General features: G+C 39.5%; 1 protein-coding gene across 2 annotated transcripts in view; it reads left to right on the top strand.

The window, feature by feature from the left end:
* The window catches only part of DOCK2 (dedicator of cytokinesis 2), a 407,820-nt gene that overhangs the window by 71,072 nt on the left and 316,139 nt on the right, over positions 1-20,609 (top strand). For both annotated transcript variants that reach the window (XM_067566685.1, XM_067566686.1), the window contains exons 19-21: positions 302-410; positions 16,045-16,115; positions 16,811-16,914. In XM_067566685.1, the coding sequence (XP_067422786.1) occupies positions 302-410; positions 16,045-16,115; positions 16,811-16,914 (284 nt within the window). The remainder of the gene's footprint in view (positions 1-301; positions 411-16,044; positions 16,116-16,810; positions 16,915-20,609) is intronic.

Consider the following 20,609-nt stretch of genomic DNA (forward strand, 5'->3'; position numbering starts at 1 on the left):
TAAAACTTCTTGTCATTTTTATCACTTGTAAAGTTTATCCCCAAACTCATTAGTCAGGTGAGATTATTTAGGTCTTCAGCTCCCAAAAGTTTTATTCCTTAAAGCCTTTTACATGAAAAAATTAGAAAACTTCATTATGTCATCTCAAGATGAAAATCTGTCCTCGACCAATGGACACTAGGTGCATCCCATGGATGAAATATCTGTGTACCTAGTATTGCATCAATTTCTATGTATTTTAATTTTCAATTAACATTGAATTGGGACTATGTAGTTGTAACATGAATGCATTTTTCTACAGGTTATATGAAGGAAAAGAACAGACAGAATTTGAGGAATCTATGAGGAGACTCTTTGAATCCATCAACAATCTGATGAAAAGCCAATATAAAACTACCATTTTGTTGCAGGTTGGTACTTCAGAAACAACCATATGTTTTTTGCTTGACAGTGAATGGGTGATGTTACATTTAGATAATTTATTCTTTACCTATTGCACATCTGTGCCTTCTTAACTGGCAGAGCAACGCTGGACAGTTTGTTTAATTACTTTGAAGCCCAAAGATGACAAGTTTTAGATGAAGGCTCATTGTTTGTATACCTCTAAAGAAGATAGGTTTGTTAAATAGCTAAAACTCAGATGCTGGGATTTTCCAAGGATCCTATAGGAAATAGGCCCCCTAATTCCTCTCAAATTTCAATGGCAATAAAAGAGTTAGGTATTCTAGGAAAATGCAAGCCAGAGATCCTTAAGGTGGTGACTCTAGCATGTTAAACAATCTGTTCCAACTCATATTTAGCTCAGAAACTATGATTTCCTTCCCCAGACCTGAAAAAAAGCTCTGTGGTAACTCAAAAGCTTGTACCATCCAGCAACAGGCATTCATCCAATAAGATATTACCTTACCTACCTCGTGTGTCTAAATTAAAAAATAGACATTGTGATATCTAAGCTTTTACAATGAGTTATCTAGACAGCAGAAACTGACTGTAGGTTGAAGGCTTTACAGTCCATGTAAATGTCAGTTACTCTTATCATGCACAGGGACTCGCATCTGTGAATAAACAGAAAATACTTGCAAGGAAATGGGGAAGAGAGGGATTTACTAAGATATATCCTACTCTGCATACATTATAAATTAATATGCTTCTAGTATCAACAACAATCTGTCAAGTTTGAGTGTATAGGAGGGTAGAGTTTGTTTTCAGGCAGGATGGTAACATTAGCATTTTATGCACTCTAATGCCCTAGTTTTCACACTGTTCAATTTGATTTTTGTTTTGCTTAGTTCTGTGTTTTGGTATCTTTGATTTAAAATGCAGTGGAAATGGAAGACTAAGCAAAGAACTTGATACCGTATTTGATTAATTTCAATTATCCTTTTTGGAGTTACATCTCTCCTGGCACTCCATTTAGAATGATGTGCAGAGCTATAAAGGAACTCAAAACATAAATCTGTTTTCACCTGAATAATAACATACTTCCAATAATGTTTTGCTATGTATTTGAAAGGCGTTCAGGATGTTCTGTACCCTGTATGACAAGTTTATAGAAGATTTGCAAGGAGCAGACTAAATATTTGGGACAAAAAGGGTACTTTTTGGATTCTAAAAAAACCCAACCTTTGCAACAGAGCTGTATCCAAAGTATTCAATGTAATAGTATTTCAGCACTACTGAATGTAATGGTTTGTCCTCTACACTGCTTATAACACACTGTTAATGTTAAGATATCTTAATACCTTTATTGCATAGTAGACACAAGCACAAATTTCAAGGCCTCCTGCATTTAGTGTTTGAGGGTTCAAGCTTGTTAGAATGAGATCCCTGGAGTACTACAGTATATTATTTCTGTAGTTAAATACTTTGGAGATATTCATATTATACAGGGATTGGGGCATATAGGTACTTAAATCCATTGCTCAATCTGTGTAAAAGACCTGACTATATATGCAGGATTTCCCATATGATGAATGGAAGGAAATCTTCAACAAAATGTGTATTCCTGTGAGATTCTTAATCCTGTCTTTCTTTGAGATATTAATAATCACATCTTTCCCATCTTTTGATGCCTTCTAACACCACTTAAGCTGTGTCAATGAAGTTTCTAATAGAGTCATGAACAAAATTTTACAGAAATGATGCTTGAATGTGGGTTTTTTGTTTTGTTTTTGTTTTTGGGGGGGGAGGATTTTTAGTTCCAGTTGCATGCAAACATTTTGCTTAAAAAATTGTCTTTGTTTTCACAAGAGTAAAAAAAACAGATTTCATGATCAGAATGAACAACTCCAGTGAATTTCACTAATTTGGGAAAAACTTGTCTAGTTAGCAATTTGTGTGTTATCCATGTGATAAGCAGAGTATCTTTTGTTCCATGTAACAATGGATTAGAGATGGGCTTAAGGGACCACTTTACACACTTCAATAACTTTGGGTTACAGGGGATGGCAATGGAAGTTGGGACAGAATTTGGTTTGTGGCTCTGCAGCCAGATGAGTTACTCATTTTAAAGAAAATTAGCCATACTGCAACAGTCATTTAAAAGATGTGCACAGTGGGCAGTAAGATTGCCATACATATTTAGGGATACATTGCTCATGTTTAGGATGATTTCCATGTACTGTGCTGGAGCTTTAAAATTGCACCTGTCTGGCAGAAAAATTGTGGTCATGCAGGGTGAATACCATTGAGTATGTTCTTGAAAGAACATACATTCTATAAAAGAATATTTAAAAGCGCCTTTCCTTCAGGACATGAGGAATTTTAAGGCTGTACAGGTGTGTATGCATTGCAATAAGTAGGTAATGTTATGGCAAACAGATGCAATGGCTATCTGTATTCTGGGTTTTTATGCTTTTGTTAGTTATATAACTGTTTTAAACTTAAATTTTGTCTTTTCTAATAAGTTACATCAGGTATAAAAAAGATATTGTTTTGTGGTAACAAAGCAATTTCTTGATTTAAACTTGCCTTTTGTTATGTGTAATTATCCTCTTCAGCTACTGTATGATTCACAATAAAAATAAATGCCTGTGTTTTAAGCCCAGACAGAGAGGCAATTTGGTTTGGCTGAGCCAATCAACCAACCACTTGAATGGTAAAACTCGTATAGAGTGAGAAGAGGGTGCAGGAATACTACTTTTAAATCTGTGATCAAGGGAGTTAAATTCTGCTTGTGAGAGAGGTGGAAATGTCAGATTTAGCACGGGAGAAGCCAGTGTCCAGGAGAAAATCTTTCTGCAAAGCAATCTTGAGAATATGATGAAAAGAATCGTTGGCCTGAAGATCGCTCAGGTTGCTGAGACTGCTCAGGAATTGTTGTGGCTCCTGACTTGCAAACACTTCCCATGAAACAGCAAAAAGCAATCTACTTTTCTCATCATTAAAGTCATCAGCTCATAGTGGGACTATTCCTACAAAGGCAGAGTAACAAATAGGTGACAGAGGAGTAGATAAGGGAACAAGACCACAATGTAAATGCTGCAGTTAGCCAAAGCCCAGGAAACAGCCATCCCAAGGGATTGCCATTTTTCTCCAGGGGATCTGGTGTGCACAGAAGATAGGCAGTGCAGCTCAGAAATTATGCTAAGCTGGTTTCTGCAAGACTCCACATTATCTATATACTTGGCAAGAGCTTCCATGGCCATATGCACAACATTCAAGGGGTGTTTTTCCTAAAATCAGTTGGTTGCGAGTGCTTCTAAATGTCTGAGACTTGTCATCACATTGTGACATCACAATGCACAATGTGTATTTCTCTATGCCCGTATAAAGAAGACTTGTAGCTCCATTCATGAAAGCTTCAGCATCTTTCCCTGGGCAGTGTCTTTTTGGAAAATTTAGTTCATCATAAAATTGTAGCCAAAATGCAGACATAATCAAGTCCTCACTTCAATTACTGACAAGATGAATCAGGAAGAAGTACAAGTCAAGCAAGAGTCAGCTTTATTTATCCACCTATAGCCACAACAGATTTACCCATAGAGATCTGAGACAATGCAGGTTCTGGAACAGGCTTTGGGAGGGCAATGATAGAAACTTGGACAAGTGAGTTTTAGGGCACAAGTGTTCTGAAGATGTCCAGGGTAATTGTGGGGATGATTTAGACCTTCGCGCATGCAACAGGTTTCAGTCATCAGAGGCTCGAGATGCACACTCTCGGATTCAGCATGCACCATCCAAACCAATCCTTGGGTCTTTCCTGGTTGGCACATATAAACTTTTCTTAGAAATCTCAAGGATCCACTGATCTATTGTAACATTGTCTAGAGAAGAAATCAAGGACTTAAGTGAGCTGGAGTTGTTTTATGCATCTTTAAACGCACCACACATGCATACAGTACATAGAATCCTCAGATTTGTGGTCTGGATTTAAATACTTCCAAGAAAAGGTGGTAGTTTGTGATCCTTCATATGTCAGTTCCCACAACCCCTTCACAGTGCACGACAATGGCCTCAACTTCATAGTTCTGTAGCTATTAAATCTACTGTACTTTATAGGGTATCTATTGCCTCACAAAAATATTTACAAAGTGGTTAATGGAATAGTCCTGATTTAAAGAAAAAGATACTTGTGAGGTATAAAAAGATTTAACGTCTAAATGTCTGTTTCTCTGTCTGATATATATCATGAGTTCTGAAGAGGACAAAATAATACATTGTTAAAGTTGTTACTTACTCTTGGATTATCTGTCAGTTTTTCATTACTCACCGGAGCCTTCCATGCAAATTGAAATCAGGGTTGTCTCATTTTTCCTGGAATTGTTGAAGCAAGTTCTTGGCTTCCTCCGAAGACTAGAAGATACAGGATTTTCCTCTCAACCCCAATAGTGTAAATTAGGATTATGGCCATAACTACAATATCCTGGTCTCTTTTGATGTAAAACCTTTCGCACATTATGAAAGCAAACGTGTACTGGACTGGACCTATCTTTGGAATCTGGGATACCACTGCATCAGATACTCAGCAACTTTTATATACAATATTCTGGAATGAAGCAGATTCACAGGTGACTACGATTGTACAGGGTGAAGGTACAGCTGAGGGACTTCTTTTAGGGAGTATAGCACATCTGTAGTAGTATTCTAGATTAACCATTTAGAAACTGCTAAATTGGTGCTTGTTGCAGTGGAGGACCCCAAGTCTCAGAAAGTTATAGCTTTCCAAAGCAAATTGAAATTCAGTATCTGTGATGAAGGCCCAGATGTTACAGTATTGACTACTTTGTACCACTTAATCAATTTCCCCTGTATATCCTTCACCTGTCGGTTTCATTGTCTCTTTGTGCCCTGTCCTCCACCTAGATGCTTGTACATAAAATCCAGACTTTTGGAGGTGGGTTTCTTTTTTCAGATACACAGTAATGGTCCTGACTCAATGCTAGGAGTTCTCTTGTTTCTGTTGGGAGTGCACAGCTGTTGTCTGTCCCTTCCTTTCTGTTTGGTTATCAGGGCAAAAAATCACCTTCAGGAGATGGATTTCTGCCTTTCTGAGAAGTAGTAAATATTGAATATTTGCCAAGGTTTCTTGGAGCTGGTTTGTTGATATTTGTCTTGTGCTGTGTGCACTTCCCTTCGTTATGCACCCCTACCCCACCAGTCTTTAATTAAAATTAAGGATTCTGTTCCTTTCCCAAAAGCTGTGGATTCCTCCTTTAAGCAGCAGATCCCAAGTGATCTGCACAAGTCTCAAGTGATCTGTAGAAAACAAGGGACTACAAAGTGGATGTCTTTGTTTCTTTTCTGCTGCTGAACCTTGCCTGCTGCAGCTGGCTCCTAGATAGCCTGGTTCTTCCATCATCTAGGAGCCAGGTGCATCATTTAAAAAGTGTCACTTGCTGAAGATGCCCTGCCAGTGGAGTTGCCGGCCCTAATGGGAGGGGAAGTTTCCATGGGGTTGAGGGGAAGGAGAGGAGTGTACCATGAGATGGTGCTTTCCACTTCCCTCAGGATGTGGAGTGGAACATTGGAGTCTAACAATTTAAAACTGTCTGGAGGCAGCTTGATTATTTGTTTAGGTTTGAATAAGGCTGGAAAAGTGATGACAGTGATGCCTGATTTGTGACTCACAATAGATGATGGCATGGTAATTTTGTTAAAACTTGCCTTGACAACAAATAAAATTAGACTAATAAATAGGGCCCTGGTGACTTTTTAAAATGGTCTTTTAATCTTCTGGGTACTTAGGTTTCATGAATATGTATAAATAACTGTTGGAGAGGTTACTATGAATCTAAGCTTGTTAGGGAATAAAGATTGTAAGATAAAATTACTGGTAAATTGGAGTATGACAAATTTCTGAAATATTTTGAGGTTTTTCTAGGCTGCTGAAAAATTAACTTTTTAGTTCTAAAGCAGACAAATCCTTCTCTCTGACCCAGCAGAAGATGCCACTGGCTGGAATGAGGACTGGGGGTTCAATTTGTATGTGTACTACATAATTTGAAGCCATATTACTGCAACAGAAACATAGAGGTCCCAGAGATACAGTGGGGTGCTGCAGTACACTCTCTCATCTTCTGTACTCAGGGTTAATGACAACTACATCCTTCCCACTTGCAAATTGTGCAGATGCTAAAAGGAAGACCTGGAAGCAGGTCTTCTGTAGGGTCAGAAGAGGCTAATGTCTGTAGCAGGGCAAAGCTGCACACTTTGTGTAATGTGTAGGAATTAGGTAACATCATTTTAAATAATCTGTGGTTTTATGGTTTTCTGTGTTCCAGGAGACCCCCCAATCCCTGTCCCAGTAGCAATGTAGATATCTAGGGAGATACTGCATGTTGTATATGCGTACTTGGATCCACGTGTTATCATGTGGGTCCTTCATGTTGTGTAAAGGGCACAAGGAGCTAGGTGAAACCCAGTCTGGGGCATGTTTTTTGTTGCATTTTGCTCATGGCTATTTTTTTGTGTTGATAGATTTGACCTGCTGATGGCTATTGATGCATTTCTTCTAAGCAGGGGCATGCGCAAGAAGGGCCACAGGCCCCCCCAATCAGCAGGGGCACAGAACTCCTCCACTGGCTGCAGGGCAGTAGAGCGAGCTCCTCCAGTGCCTGCTGGGGGTGCACAAAAGCAGCCAAATTTTTATTCCTGTGCACACCCCTGCTGCTGAGCCACATTGTGTTCATTTAGATGGCATGTATGGCCCAAAGAGTCAAAGGTGTTAACATAACTTAGTGACTTGCTAACACTAAATTGTTTTAAACAAGGTTTGAGGTTCGGTATGCAGAGACATATGCATTCGGTATGCTGCTGCTGTTCAAGTCTGATCCCATTTCCTAGAAGACAAAGGCAAAACACACACAAAAGGGGAGAGAAAAGAATAGCAAAGAGAAGATGCATTTTTTTATATCTCTGGTGTTGACTTTTTCACTTGCAGCCTCACTGCCAGAAGAGCATAGACCAGCCACTTTGAGATCCAGCAAACTTGCAAACAGGCTATTTAGAACATTACATTTTGCTGCCTGTTTTGGGTCACAGGCTTACCACAGTGTTGCAAAATATGCAGTCTTGGCCACCTAAGCCAGACTCTCTTGGATGGATGGAAAAAGGAAAGGGATAGCAAAGCAAAGAAATAAGGAAGGGTAGGAAAAGGACTCACAAGGTGAGGTGGAGGGAACAAAGTCCCACATCCAGGTGGGGTTAGGGATTTAGTAAAAGCCAGTGGAGGTGGCACTGTTATTCAGGTCCCTCTCACTGACATGATTTCTCTCAGGATTAGGATGAATAAAGTCCAGGGACCCAGGAGATTTTGGAGCTGGAAGCCTTGTTGGTGAAGCTCTTTAGTAGCCAGGTTTTGTCCCTAAAAGGACCCTAAAAGGGAGTGGAATAGCCCGATTGCTAAATTATTTTGTCCACCAATTAGGCCTGATTTCCAACACACCAATTTTGGTTGACGGATTTCTGGTTCTAGGCTTCTCTTGTTTACCAAGCATAATCTTAATGCTGTCTTTGAGTTATGTCACTAGGTCTTGTCTGGAACATTTCAGTCTTTCTCACTTGTGCATCTTTTCCCATCAACATTTGTCATTGTAGGTTACTGTGCATCTGAAGAAACTAAACTCACATTTTTTACTGTTGAGGTCCCAATTAAGGTAAACTTATAGGCCCAATTATCACAAGTCACCCCACCGTTTTATAGTCCTGCATGGAAGATTGTGCTCCCAACTGTATTCTGAGGTGGCTAGCATTGCTAGCATCACTGTCAGGAAGAGTCTTTGTGTGAGGGATTAAAATGTAGTTGATTCCTGCTTGGAGCACAAGGCTCCTTTTACCATGCAGGGTTGAGCGCAGCAAGTTGGTACATATGAATGGAAGATTATTTTTAAGTTGTACTGTAATGGTGTGATCTGCTGTGCAGTCTTAGCTGTGCATAGAAGTATTTCCTGTTGAATCAAAACAATGGTTACGCTTTTTAAAAAGAAAGTTGGCTACAATATTAAAGTAACATCTCAAATGTAAATGAAATCTTTGTCCTTGTGACTTTTAAAAGTCTGGATGAGAACTCAAAGGGATTTCTGTTCTTAGCTCCTGAAATTAAAATTTTAACAAGGAAGTTGCTGTTGAGTGTTGGCGTAGAAGGGCTCTGTGTTGGACCTTGCACTTGAGTGGCAATATCTCTGCAAAATTGGAAAAGTATTTGACATACACATTTCAGCTTTGAAGCTCAGTGATGCCGGTAGTTATCCAGGGGATATTAGTCTGCCACAGAGTCCTAACAAACTGTGAATGCTTGTCAAATTACTAGCACAAAGAAACTTCAAAAGCTCCCCTACCGCAGGCCATTTCTTCTCTGTGGGTCTTTATAGAGGCTGGAATTGAACATTCAGGGTAACGTATTCCTATTAATGACCATAATTTCATTGTGCTTTTTAGTCCACGATGGCCTTAGCCTATTTCTTCTTCCACAGTGAAAATATTCAAGGATTGACTCCCCTCTTACATTGTACATCATAGTGAATCTATCTTAACTGTCTCCTTGCATCATTCTCATACATAAATTTGTTGTGAACAAACTGAAATATTGATGCTGTAGTGGGAATAGCGTATATTTCACATGCTCATATCATAAATTGTGATGTCCGTGCATAAGGGTATTGTGTCTAGACTCTAATTCTGTGTGGGATAGTTAGAATGACTCTTTTTCCTTCAGTTTGAAATCAAGTTATAGAAGTCAGGCTAATGTAAATTCTAACAGGTGCTTTATCATGTTTGTTTACTAAGGTTCAGTGATTTGTTGATTGCAGGCTCTCTTTTTATATTAAGGAAATGCATTATGGATGCTTATCTGAATAGCAAGCTGTAGCCCAATATTCTCATGGTCTAAAATTACACGATGTTGATAATTTATCACCCAGGGTCAGCTGTAGAATGCTTTTTAAAAGGGTTTGTCTCCCTTCTTTTAGGCACTGAGGGACTGAAATTAGCATCACCACTTGATGATGTGTTAAATCATGGATCCTCTGGGAATTTTAGCTGGAGTCCATGCTGACAGTTTCAGCATTATTTTCACCTCCATGCCTTGGAGGTGTATTAGAGTCCAAATGTAGGTAGTCACCCCGTCAGAAATATAGTTACCAGCAGCATTGCAGGGGAATAAGAAACCTGAAGGATAGGGCAGATGGACAGGTCTCATGAAAATGTTCTTAAATTCATAGCATTTCCCTGTGGATCACTGGATATCTGTAGTTAGAAGCCTGTGATCATCTTTTCCCCTGCCATTCTCCCCCTACCTGTAAACCTCTCCAGTCTCCATCTGAGGAACAATGAGAGTCCTGTAGCACCTTCAAGACTAACACATTTTTGTGGGCATAAGGTTTCGTGGGCTGCAACCCACTTCGTCAGATGCATGTTGCAGCCCACGAAAGCTTATGCCCGCAGAAATTTGTTAGTCTTTAAGGTGCTACAGGACACTTGTTGTTTTTGCTGTATACAGACTAACACGGCTACCCCTCTGGAGCTTTTCATCTGAGGAATAATGGTTAGGGAATGCTGTGGGAAATTTACTCATGAAACTTGTGCCCCAGAGTTCTCCTGCTGGAGCAAATCATTTAGTTCAGAATATTTAATTAAATTGGAATTCAAGGTACATGTTCTGAGTCTTATTCAAATGACATGTGGATCAGTGGTGGGAGATGGTCAGTGGTGGACAGCTTGTTGGGGGCTTGATCAAGCGAGCCCAATCCTGCATCAGCTAAAGTAATTGAGTTTTACTGCAGACTTAAAGGAATGAATAATCGGACCTATATCATGTGACAGCACCAGTTTATTGGCGCCCAGTGTTAGACATTGTAGTTCAGTGGCCATCTTGTTCTCATAGCGGTATATCCAAACAACTTCACTGAAATCTCAAATGATTCAATTAAATATAAAACAGTTCTGATTTGTATTAAAGCAGCTTGTACCTTTGGCTTAAATATTGCTTATTACAAAGCGTTACAGATTCCAAGAGGTGACTATAGCTGAATCCCTTAGTAATAGTGACCATAACACAGTGAAATTTAACATCCCTTTGGGGAGAAGGACACCAGAGCAGCCCAACATAATAGCATTTAATTTTAAAAAATGAGGCAGTTAGTTAAACAAAAATTAAAAGGTACAGGGCCAAAAGTGAAATCCCTGAAGGTTGCCATAATGCACCATAATAAGACACCATAATACACCATAATAAGACACCATAATAGAGACTCAATTTAAATATATACCCCCCCCAAATTAAAAAACATAGGAAGGGGACCAAAAAAGTGCCACCACAGCTAAACAGCGAAGTAAAAGAAGCAGTTAGACATAAAAAGGCATCCCTTAAAAAGTGGAATTTAAATCCTATTGAGGAAAACAGAAAGGAGCATAAACTCTGGCAAGTGAAGTGTAAAAATATAATTAAAAAGGACAAAAAAATTTGAAGAACAGCTAGCCAAAGAATCATAGTAACAGCAAAAATATTTTGAAGTACATCAGAAGCAGGAAGCCTGCTAAACAACTAGTGGGGCCACTGGACAATTGAGATGCTAAAGGAGCACTCAAGGAAGATAAGGTTATTGTGGAGAAACTAAATGAATTCTTTGCATTGGTTTTCATGGCTAAGGATGTGAGGGAGATTCCCAAACCTGAGCCATTCTTTTTAGGTGATGCATCTGAGGAACTCTCCCAGATTAAGGTGTCATTAGAGGAGGTTTCAGAACAAATAGATAAATTAAACAGTAATAAGTCATTAGGACCAGATGGTATCCACCCAAGAATTCTGGAGAAGCTCAAATGTGAAATTGCAGATTACATAACCACAGTTAGTAGTTCTATCTCATAAATCAACTTCTGTAGCAGGTGACTGGAGGACAGCTGATATGATGCCCATTTTAAAAAAAGTCTCCAGAGGCTATCCTGGCAATTACAGGCCAGTAACCCTAACTTCAGTACTAAGCAAATAGGTTGAAACTATAGTAAAGAACAGAGTTATCAGGCACATAAATGAATAGGATTGTTGGGGAAGAGTAAACATGGTTTTTGTAAAAGGAAATCATGCCTCACTAATCTACTAGAATTCTTTGAGGAAGTCAAACAAGCATGTGGACAAGGGTGATCCAGTGAATATAGTGTGCTTAGATATTCAGGAATCCTTTGTCAAAGGCTCTGAAGCAAAGTAAGCATTCATGGGATAAGAGGGAAGGTCCTTTCTTGGATCAATAACTGGTTAAAAGATAGGAAATCCAGGGTAGGAATAAATAGTCAGTTTTCAGAATGGAGAGAGGTAAATAGTGATATCCCCCAGGGGCCTGTACTGGAGCCACTGCTGTTCAACATATTCATAAATGATCTGGAAAAAGGGGTAAACAGTGAGGTGGCAAAATTTGCAGATGGTACAAAACTACTCAAGATAGTTAAGTCCAAGGCAGCTTGTGAAGACTTACAAAGCGATATCACAAAACTGAGTGACGGGGGAAGAAAAAGGCAGCTGAAATTTCAATGTTGATAAATGCAAAATAATGCACATTGGAAAATATAGTCCCGACTATACATATAATAAGATGGGGTCTAAATTAGCTGTTACCGGTCAAGAAAGAGATCTTGGAGTCATTGTGGATAGTTCTCTGAAAATATCCACTCAATGTGCAGCGGCAGTCAAAAAAGCTAACAATGTTGGGAATCATTAGGAAAGGGATAGATAATAAGACAAAAAATATTGTATTGCCTCTTTAGAAATCCATGGTACGTTCACATCTTGAATATTGCATGCAGATCTGGTCATCCCATCTCAAAAAAGATATATTGGAATTGGAAAAGGTACAAAAAAGGCAACCAAAATGATTAGGGGTATGGAAAAACTTCCGAATGAGGAGAGATGAACAAGGGGGGGGACTTCTCATCTTGGAAAAGAGATGGCTAAGGGGGATATGAAATAGGTCTATAAAATCATGACTGATGTGAAGAAAGTAAATAAGGAAGTGCTATATACTCCTTTTCATAACACACAAACTAGGGGTCACCAAATGAAATCAGTACGCAGCAGTTTTAAAAGAACAAAAGGAATTATTTCTTCACACAATGCACAGAGAACCTGTAGAACTCCTTGTCAGAGGAGGTTGTGAAAGCCAAGACTATAACGGGGTTGCGCCAAAAAAAAAAAAAAAGGTCATGGAGGATAGGTCCATCAATGGCTGTTAGCCACGATAGGTAGGGATTGCTGTTTGCCAGAGGCTGGGAATGGCTGATGGGATGGATCACTTGATGATTACTTGTTCTGTTTATTCCCTCTGAAGCACCTGGCATTGGCCACTGTCGGAAGACCGGATACTGAGCTAGATGGACCATTGGTCTGACCCAGTATGACCGTTCTTATGTCATTATTTAGCAAGAGGTCTGCTGGTAGCAAAAAAGACCAGCAAATTTCCATGAAAAAGTTCCTTCCCAAACACTTTGACAATAGTTTTCTCCCCAATTCAGATGCTGTGCTTCTGTGCTTACTGAAGTTGTTTCGGTTTTCCTTTAAGCTCTTAAATATGAAGTGCACATTTGATAAGGGAAAAAACCTTAAAACTTTTGTGCATGCTCATGTATTCAGAATTGTTGTGGATTTGACTGTAATCAGTTTATTAAAATGCAATCTATATATAATTGTACACTCTATTACTTAGGAAGCAGCAGCAAGGACCCTGGACTGGGAGTCGGAAGACATGGGTTTTTCTTCCTTTCTCCACATGACTCCTTGCATGACCTTGAGCAAACCAATTAAACTGTCTGGCCTTGTCAGTGCATAAACTTGCATAGTTTAACCAATACAGTGCAAAACCCTTTGTGGACGTTTTATTTATTTCGTGGTTTATTTCAGTTTAGTTTAAACTTGTTCCTAATCAATTGAAACTAAACCACAACAAGACTGGTTGAATATGAAACAAGTGTCCACACAGCCTCCTTCACTGGTTTAACTAATAATTTTGAAATCATTCTTTAAATTGAACTGATACAACTCTATATGCAGATAAGCCCTCCATTAACAGAGACATACCATTGGCTCCCCATCTATAAAATGAGGCAATGTTTCTTACCTTTTTAAAGGTAAGGTAAAAAAAGTTCTACATGTGTTCCAAATTTTCATTATAAAAACCACATTTGCTTTAATTAATCTTATTTATTTTTATAGTTTAAATATCCATAATCTGTATGGTTTTCCCCCCCAAAAAATCATGCTCTTCAGTTTATCTCAGGTTCAGTGTTTAGTCAATATAGAAAATAATACCAGGGATGACGTGGTCAGTCACTGTTTTTGACCAAGATCTATGTAGAGAATGAAAGTCAGACAGGAATAATTGCTGCTGACAATGTAAACAGCAGATTTCACCAGCTTGTGTGTGAAGGCAATAGCAAATGTATGTGTTCAATAGCACCCTGCTGAGTTGATGACACACTCCATGTGCAGGATAGACAGTTGTTTTGTTAGAGGTTTTTCGGGCAGGTTAGGCTTTTTTTTTTTTTTTTTTTTTTGAGGGGGGGGGGGGTGGTCTTGCTACACAGCAGAGGTGACAGCATGCACCTATGAAACCCATGTCTTTAGGCATCTGTTCTGCCTTCCTTTACTATAGTCTATCCTTAACTAACTACAGCAGGAGCAATTGAGTATGAAAAATAGGTCTGCATCAGCAGTTAAGACTTCTCACTTCTCACTTAAATGTTACTAATAAAAGCAACACTTTGTTTCAAAATGAAATAATGCCAGCATTGCCTTTGTAATTCTAATGTATTGTTCAGGAAGTTGTTAGCCAAAATACTACTTAATATACACTTAATTCCCTTACTTTGGATTTAATTTATTACAAAATGCAAATTAGTTTGCACAATTAGTATACCAAATGATGTCCTTAAATGGGTCAATTTATGATGGTGGCACAGTTTGAGAATACCTAATGTCTGTGACTAGTGAACATAATAGAATTAACATGATGAGGTATTAGATGGGTATGAATACAGTTCAAAAATGAAACACAACAATGTTGTACTATGTTCTTTGATAGAGATACTGTATGTCAGAGAGAGCTGGAATTTGCATTAGCTTCTTACATAAAAAAGAATATCTTTGGATGCATTCCTTCAACAATAAATGATGTAATAATGCAAAAGGAGCATTTAACCTCTCATATATTTTACTTGCCTTACTCCTCCATAGAATATGATGACTGGCAATGTTGGTGAGGTGAGGAGGAGAGACCAGGGTAGATGTTCTGGTGTGTTATACTGTACCTGCAGCAATTTGGCCAAGTTTTCCTTTTTGACAGTTTTTTAAAGCACTTTTAAAAATATTGTTTGTTCTTAGACTTAAAATCATGCTTTTATTTTGAATTTGTTAAAACCACAAAACATCTCTCCACCTTGCCTCTGTTGAGTGCATCCTTTGGGTATGTGCCATACATGAGAAATGAATGTCTATCACCAAAAACTGCAGAATAGGATACTTTCCATATTTGAAGGATGCACTAATCCTAGGAGGCAGTTCCTAGTATCCATTAGATACTATTGCTCATTCAGCAAGGCAGTGTAGCACATGTATAATTTGTCTCATGACTAACTTTTACCTGGTTTTCATTGCTTGACCAGCAGAACAGAATAGAAATCTTACAGGCTGAAATTCACCTCTGAAGTGAAAAGCCTGAATCACTGAACTCCATGTAGTTGGAAAGTTGAAAGAAGGATGGGGAGGAGATAGGGAACTTCATGCCTTCTGCAGGGCCAGGTACTTCTGTGCAACATCACGATGACTGAGAGAGTCCTGTGGCACCTTAAAGACTAACACATTTATTTGGGCATAAGATTTCATGGGCAGAGACCCACTTCATCTCATGCATCCAATGAAATGGGTTTCTGCCCACGAAAGCTTATGCCCAAATAAATGTGTTAGTCTTTAAGATGCCACAGGACTCTCGCTGTTTTGCTAAAAACAGACTAACATGGCTACCCCTCTGGAACTCATCACAATGATTGGTACTGCAGCTTGTGGGCTGGACAAGCAACTGCAGTCCATCTGTGCAACTTGCATGGTATACTGGTGGGAGCTGGACTGGTGTAAATAAGGATCCTGTTGCCCTATCTACATGCTTGCATTACTGTGAGGCTGCCTAGTGCTGCGGCGGCATTAGAAACCTCTTCAGTGGTGTCCAAATGGCAAGCAATCCATCCCGTGGTTGTTTCCAGCCCCCTTGCTTAACATCACCATAGGGCATTTGTATGTACCAGAAGGCCTTGTTCTGGCCCGTGCACCATGGAGAACTGCAGAGTACAGTCAATTGACGTTGCAGAGCAAGGTAGAAGAAAGGTCCCAGTTCACTTCAATTTATTGAAATGTGTGCACTTCAGTTCCACTAGTGAAGCCATTCTAAGGCAGAGGGTGGAGTGACTTCATTATTGGCCAAAACCTTTGGGTCTCTGAGAGAGATGTATTGCACTGTATTAAGAGGACCATGAGAATATTAGACAGAATTTAGCTGTATAAGAGGAGATATTATGTCTTATACATGCATGTACTTACACAATTAACACATGATATATTTGTCAATTCAGGTTGCTGCCTTGAAGTATATACCATCGGTCCTCCAAGATGTTGAAACAGTCTTTGATGGCAAGTTACTTAGGTGAGCTACTATTCAACAGCATTTTGTAGATCTATCAGGTGCTGTCTGCATGCAAAGGTGTCAGTTCTGTCCAATACAGTACCAAGCCAGATTATCAGACACAATAAATTGGCATTGCCCCGTTTAAAACAACAGAGCTATGCCAGTTTACACCAGTTAAGGATCTAGCTCATTGTGTTCAATCTGAAGCATATATATTCTAGCTAGTGAGTTGTATTTTCCCTTACAATTGTATTATAATACAGTTTAATGTTGAGGCCTACTTTTCAAACACTTGTTTAGTGAGGGAAATTAATGTGTAAAGCAATGTACTTTTGGAGAATAAATGGCACTCACAAAAAGAAAGCTATGACTCTGGCTGGCTGGCAATAGGCATCTTCCAGGAAGATGAGAGAAGATTTATTGGCCAACATTTGCGTTGTATTGTATGTGCGCAATGAGCAAAAATGTCAAGTATTAACCTTTGGGCAAAAATGCCGAACATATAGTTCTTCTGTCATCTTATAGTTGGTCTTTTTCCCCTGATAGCACTCTTAGCACAATACAAAATAAAAGGAAAGGCATTTAATAAGTTTAAAAAAAAAAAAAAAAAAAGCATTAGAAATCTTTTAGTGGTTACTTCTCTTGCGATCTATCATATTAGCATAAAATAAATTAATCTGAATTGTATTTCTGATATTTTCCCTTATTTGCAGCCAACTATTGTATGAATTTTACACTTGCATCCCACCAAAACTACAGAAGCAGAAAGTACAGTCCATGAATGAAATAGTACGCAGCAACCTCTTTAAAAAACAAGGTAAATCCAAATTGCCTTCAGAATATAAACTAAATATGTATCAGACTGTGACAATGGCTTTAATTCCTCCATAACTGTATTTGATATAGAGTAGAATGAATGATAAGAATTATGTAAGCCCTCTAGCTTTAAAAGCAGATTGAGGTGGCTTCTGCTCAAGACAGTTAGTTTGCAAAAGCATGGTCATTTTAGATCAGAGCAAAGATTAAACAGGTCTTGGAAGGGTGGTTTGTGTGTATACTTATTTTAGTGATAAAATGTGAAGACTGAGACCTCTATTGTAGCCTCCTTCAAATCTTTTATTAAGCTGTACAGAAAAATAAGAACACATATAGAGTAACATTAAAAAAAAGTTTTAAATCACTTCTGCAAATGGGACTCAGGCTCCTAAGTCAGTTAGGTGCTTTTGAAAATTTTGCCCAAAATATTTGTCCAATACAGGGATTACAAAAGTCAATATCTGGGCGGGGTGGAGGAAGAGAGATGTGGGGGCAGGGGAGGAGAGAAGAGTTGAGAGCAAGACCACTAATGACGTGGCTGGAGAAACTAGGTCAGATCCCTTTTAAAAGGGGGTATTAGAGAAGTATAGCAGAACTGTGACAGCACTGACAACACAGCTGGGTTGGGAAAAAATGGGGAGGACACTTCTAATAGGCTGTGTTTCTGACATGTGGGCCTGCCACGTGTGAGGGAAGAGAGGAAAAATAACCAGAAATGTAAAATATTCACTTTGATTACCTTCAGCAACTTGGCTAATTTTTTTCCCCCCGAGTATAAAACTATTGAAGGGCTGTCCCAGGTGTTTTTATCTTTTTTTCTGTCTCATGAATAAATCTTTTTTAAATTAGTCTATTTGAATCTTCAGCTAAATTGAGGTTATATCACTTCTGTACATTCTTTGTTGTCTTTGTTAAAGGGGAACGTCCAACTGTCTGTCCACCTGGCTTTGATCTGCCAAGGCACCTGTGGCCATCTTTGAATGGGTCACCTTAAGACTATGTCGCATATCCTTGTCAAATGCCCACTGGCTTATTTTGACTGCGGGCTACCGGCTCTCCAGCTGGCTGAGGATGACACCATAAAATGGCTGGGCACATTGCGCATATGTTGATGAAGGGGAAGATATTTTTTGACTTTGCTATACTAGCAAAATTAGTATCTTTAGTTCACCTGCAGTGCAACTCCTCCAAAAGGAGTAGTAGTGGAAGCTATTATGCAGGCAGCGTGTGACCCGTCCATGCCTAGGGTAGCCGACCTGAAAATGCTAAGGTCGGGGCAGGTCAGGCAGATTCTCCCAGAACTGGTGGCTAACACTGAAGTTAGATTCCTCAACCAGTCATAAACAGTGCTGCTTATCCCCCACACTAGTTATCAAGAAGCTAAAACCAAGACATTACACAGTTCCCTTTATTGCATTTCAGTCTCTGGCCCACAATTAGCAAAGGGGTCCAGTGAAGAGATAAGTTATAAAAACTCTATTCCCTTTACCAAAAATGTTCTCCTAATCCCCAAAGGGTCAGCCACATACCAGACCAATGTAAGTTTGGATCTTACCCAAAATACCATGCTGCCAGCCAATCTTTCAGTAACCAAACTAAAGGCTTATTATAAAGGAAAGAAACAAATAATGAGAGAGGTTCTAGGCAGCAGTTCTGCAGAAAAGGACCTGGGGGTTACAGTGGACAAGAAGCTGTGGACAAGAACGAGTCAACAGTGTGCTCTTATTGCCAAGTAAGCTAATGCCATATTGTGCTGCGTTAGTAGGAGCATTGCCAGCAGATCAAGGGAAGTGAATGTTCCTCTCTGTTCATCACTGGTGAGGCCACATTTGGAGTACAGTGTCCAGTTTTGGGACTCCCACTATAGAAAGGATGTGGAAAAACTGGAAAGAGTCCAGCAGAGGGCAACACAAATGATTAGTGGGCTGGAGCACATGACATATGAGGAGAGACTGAGAGAACTAGGCTTGTTTTAGTCTGCAGAAGAGAAGAATGAGGGGGGATTTGATAGCAGCCTGTAATTACCTGAAAGGGGATCCCAAAGAGGATGGAGCTGGTTTGTTCTCAGTGATAGTAGATGACTGAAGTAGGAGCAATGGTCTCAAGTTGCAGTGGGGGAGGTCTAGGTTGGATATTAGGAAAAAGTTTTTCACTAGGAGGGTGATCAAGCACTGGAATGGGTTACCCAGGGAGATGGTGGAATCTCCATCTTGAGAGGTTTTTAAGGTATGGCTTGACAAATCCCCAGCTGGTCTGATTTAATTGGGGTTGGTCCTGGTTTGATTATGGGGTTGGACTAGGTGACCTCCGGAGGTCACTTCCAACTCTAATCTTCTGTGATTCTATGTTAAATGGTCAAAGCCATCAGATCCATACAAATGACTTCAAAGTCCGTATATATCATATTCTCAGCAGAATTGCGGCGTTTGTAGGCTTGTACAGTTCCTTTGGTGTACATCCAGTACCTGTGGTCTCAGTCCTTTGTTTCATAGCTTGAATTGTAGATGAGTTGATCCAGAGGTATGAAGCAGGAATGAAGACAAGATGGAGATGGCTGCATTTTATAGTCTCTGGTCTGTCATGTGGCTTGTTTCAAATACAAGGTCACAGCACATGGGCAGAGAAAGGCACCTGCACCCCCTCCCCCAACCAGAGGCATGTCCCTACCTATCCTCATGACTCATAGGTGCTGTCGTGGCTTTTCTGCCTGGGTTCATTGTAAAGATAAGGGCCCTCAATAAGTCATAAATGCTGACACTAATCTGCCGGGGGTTGGGGGGGGGGGGGAGGGAGTGTAGCCCCATGTCACAGCACAAGTTTTTGGATACAGATATATCACACACATCCATAACTTACAATATAAATGACACATACACACAAACAATATTATCATACTTAGCCAATTATAACTTTTACAATGGTACCTGACATGGCATATCTCGTATGAATTATTGTAAATTTGCAACACTGATTTCAATAATGTTATAAATGGTCACCCCTAACCCAGACAGCATCACACATGGCTTTTAACACTGTCACTTACCTCTGTTCAGAGCAGGTCTAAATGACAGTCTTAAAAATGCCAGTGCTCACAAGAGCCTTGTCAGTGCTAGGACTTACTACTGTTGCTACCACAGGTGGGAACTTTTTGCCAAAAAAAGTATTGAACACAATGCCTGATTGACTGACTTAGCTTAAATAAGCTCAGCACCAAGAACTGTGGCTCGCTGTATGAGTAATAAATAAGGCTCTATTCCTTTTTTGGTTAGAATAGCTGAGATGTGGCTTCTCCTGGCTTCATATTTCAAAGCCTCAGTAACTTTGAAAGGACACCTAGTCCATTCCAGTGGGCTGGTAGTTGCTCAGCATTTCTGCTGGTGACAATTTATAAAAGAAATCTATCATGATCCTGGGAACCTGACAATAACAACGACTACATCTGGCATTGAAGAAGAGTATGGCAACAGGGGAATGCTTTCGAAATTTGCCAAAATAGTCGTGGGTCCAGACTTAAGCACTAATGGCAGTAGGAAAAATAGCACTGTCAGAGAGCTTCTATATGGTGCATACTGTTGAGGCTGAGACTTAGATTGTTAGCTAAAATAGTAACAAGATACATCATCTGTAGTCCGCTGTGTTTTCAGGACACCAAGGACTTTTTAGTCAAGTCAGCAGTCATGAAATATTGCATAACAT

Source organism: Emydura macquarii, unplaced genomic scaffold (genome assembly GCF_026122565.2).
Source record: "Emydura macquarii macquarii isolate MOO-44397 ecotype Brisbane River unplaced genomic scaffold, CSIRO-AGI_Emac_v2 contig_2768, whole genome shotgun sequence".
Classification (NCBI taxonomy): domain Eukaryota; kingdom Metazoa; phylum Chordata; order Testudines; family Chelidae; genus Emydura; species Emydura macquarii.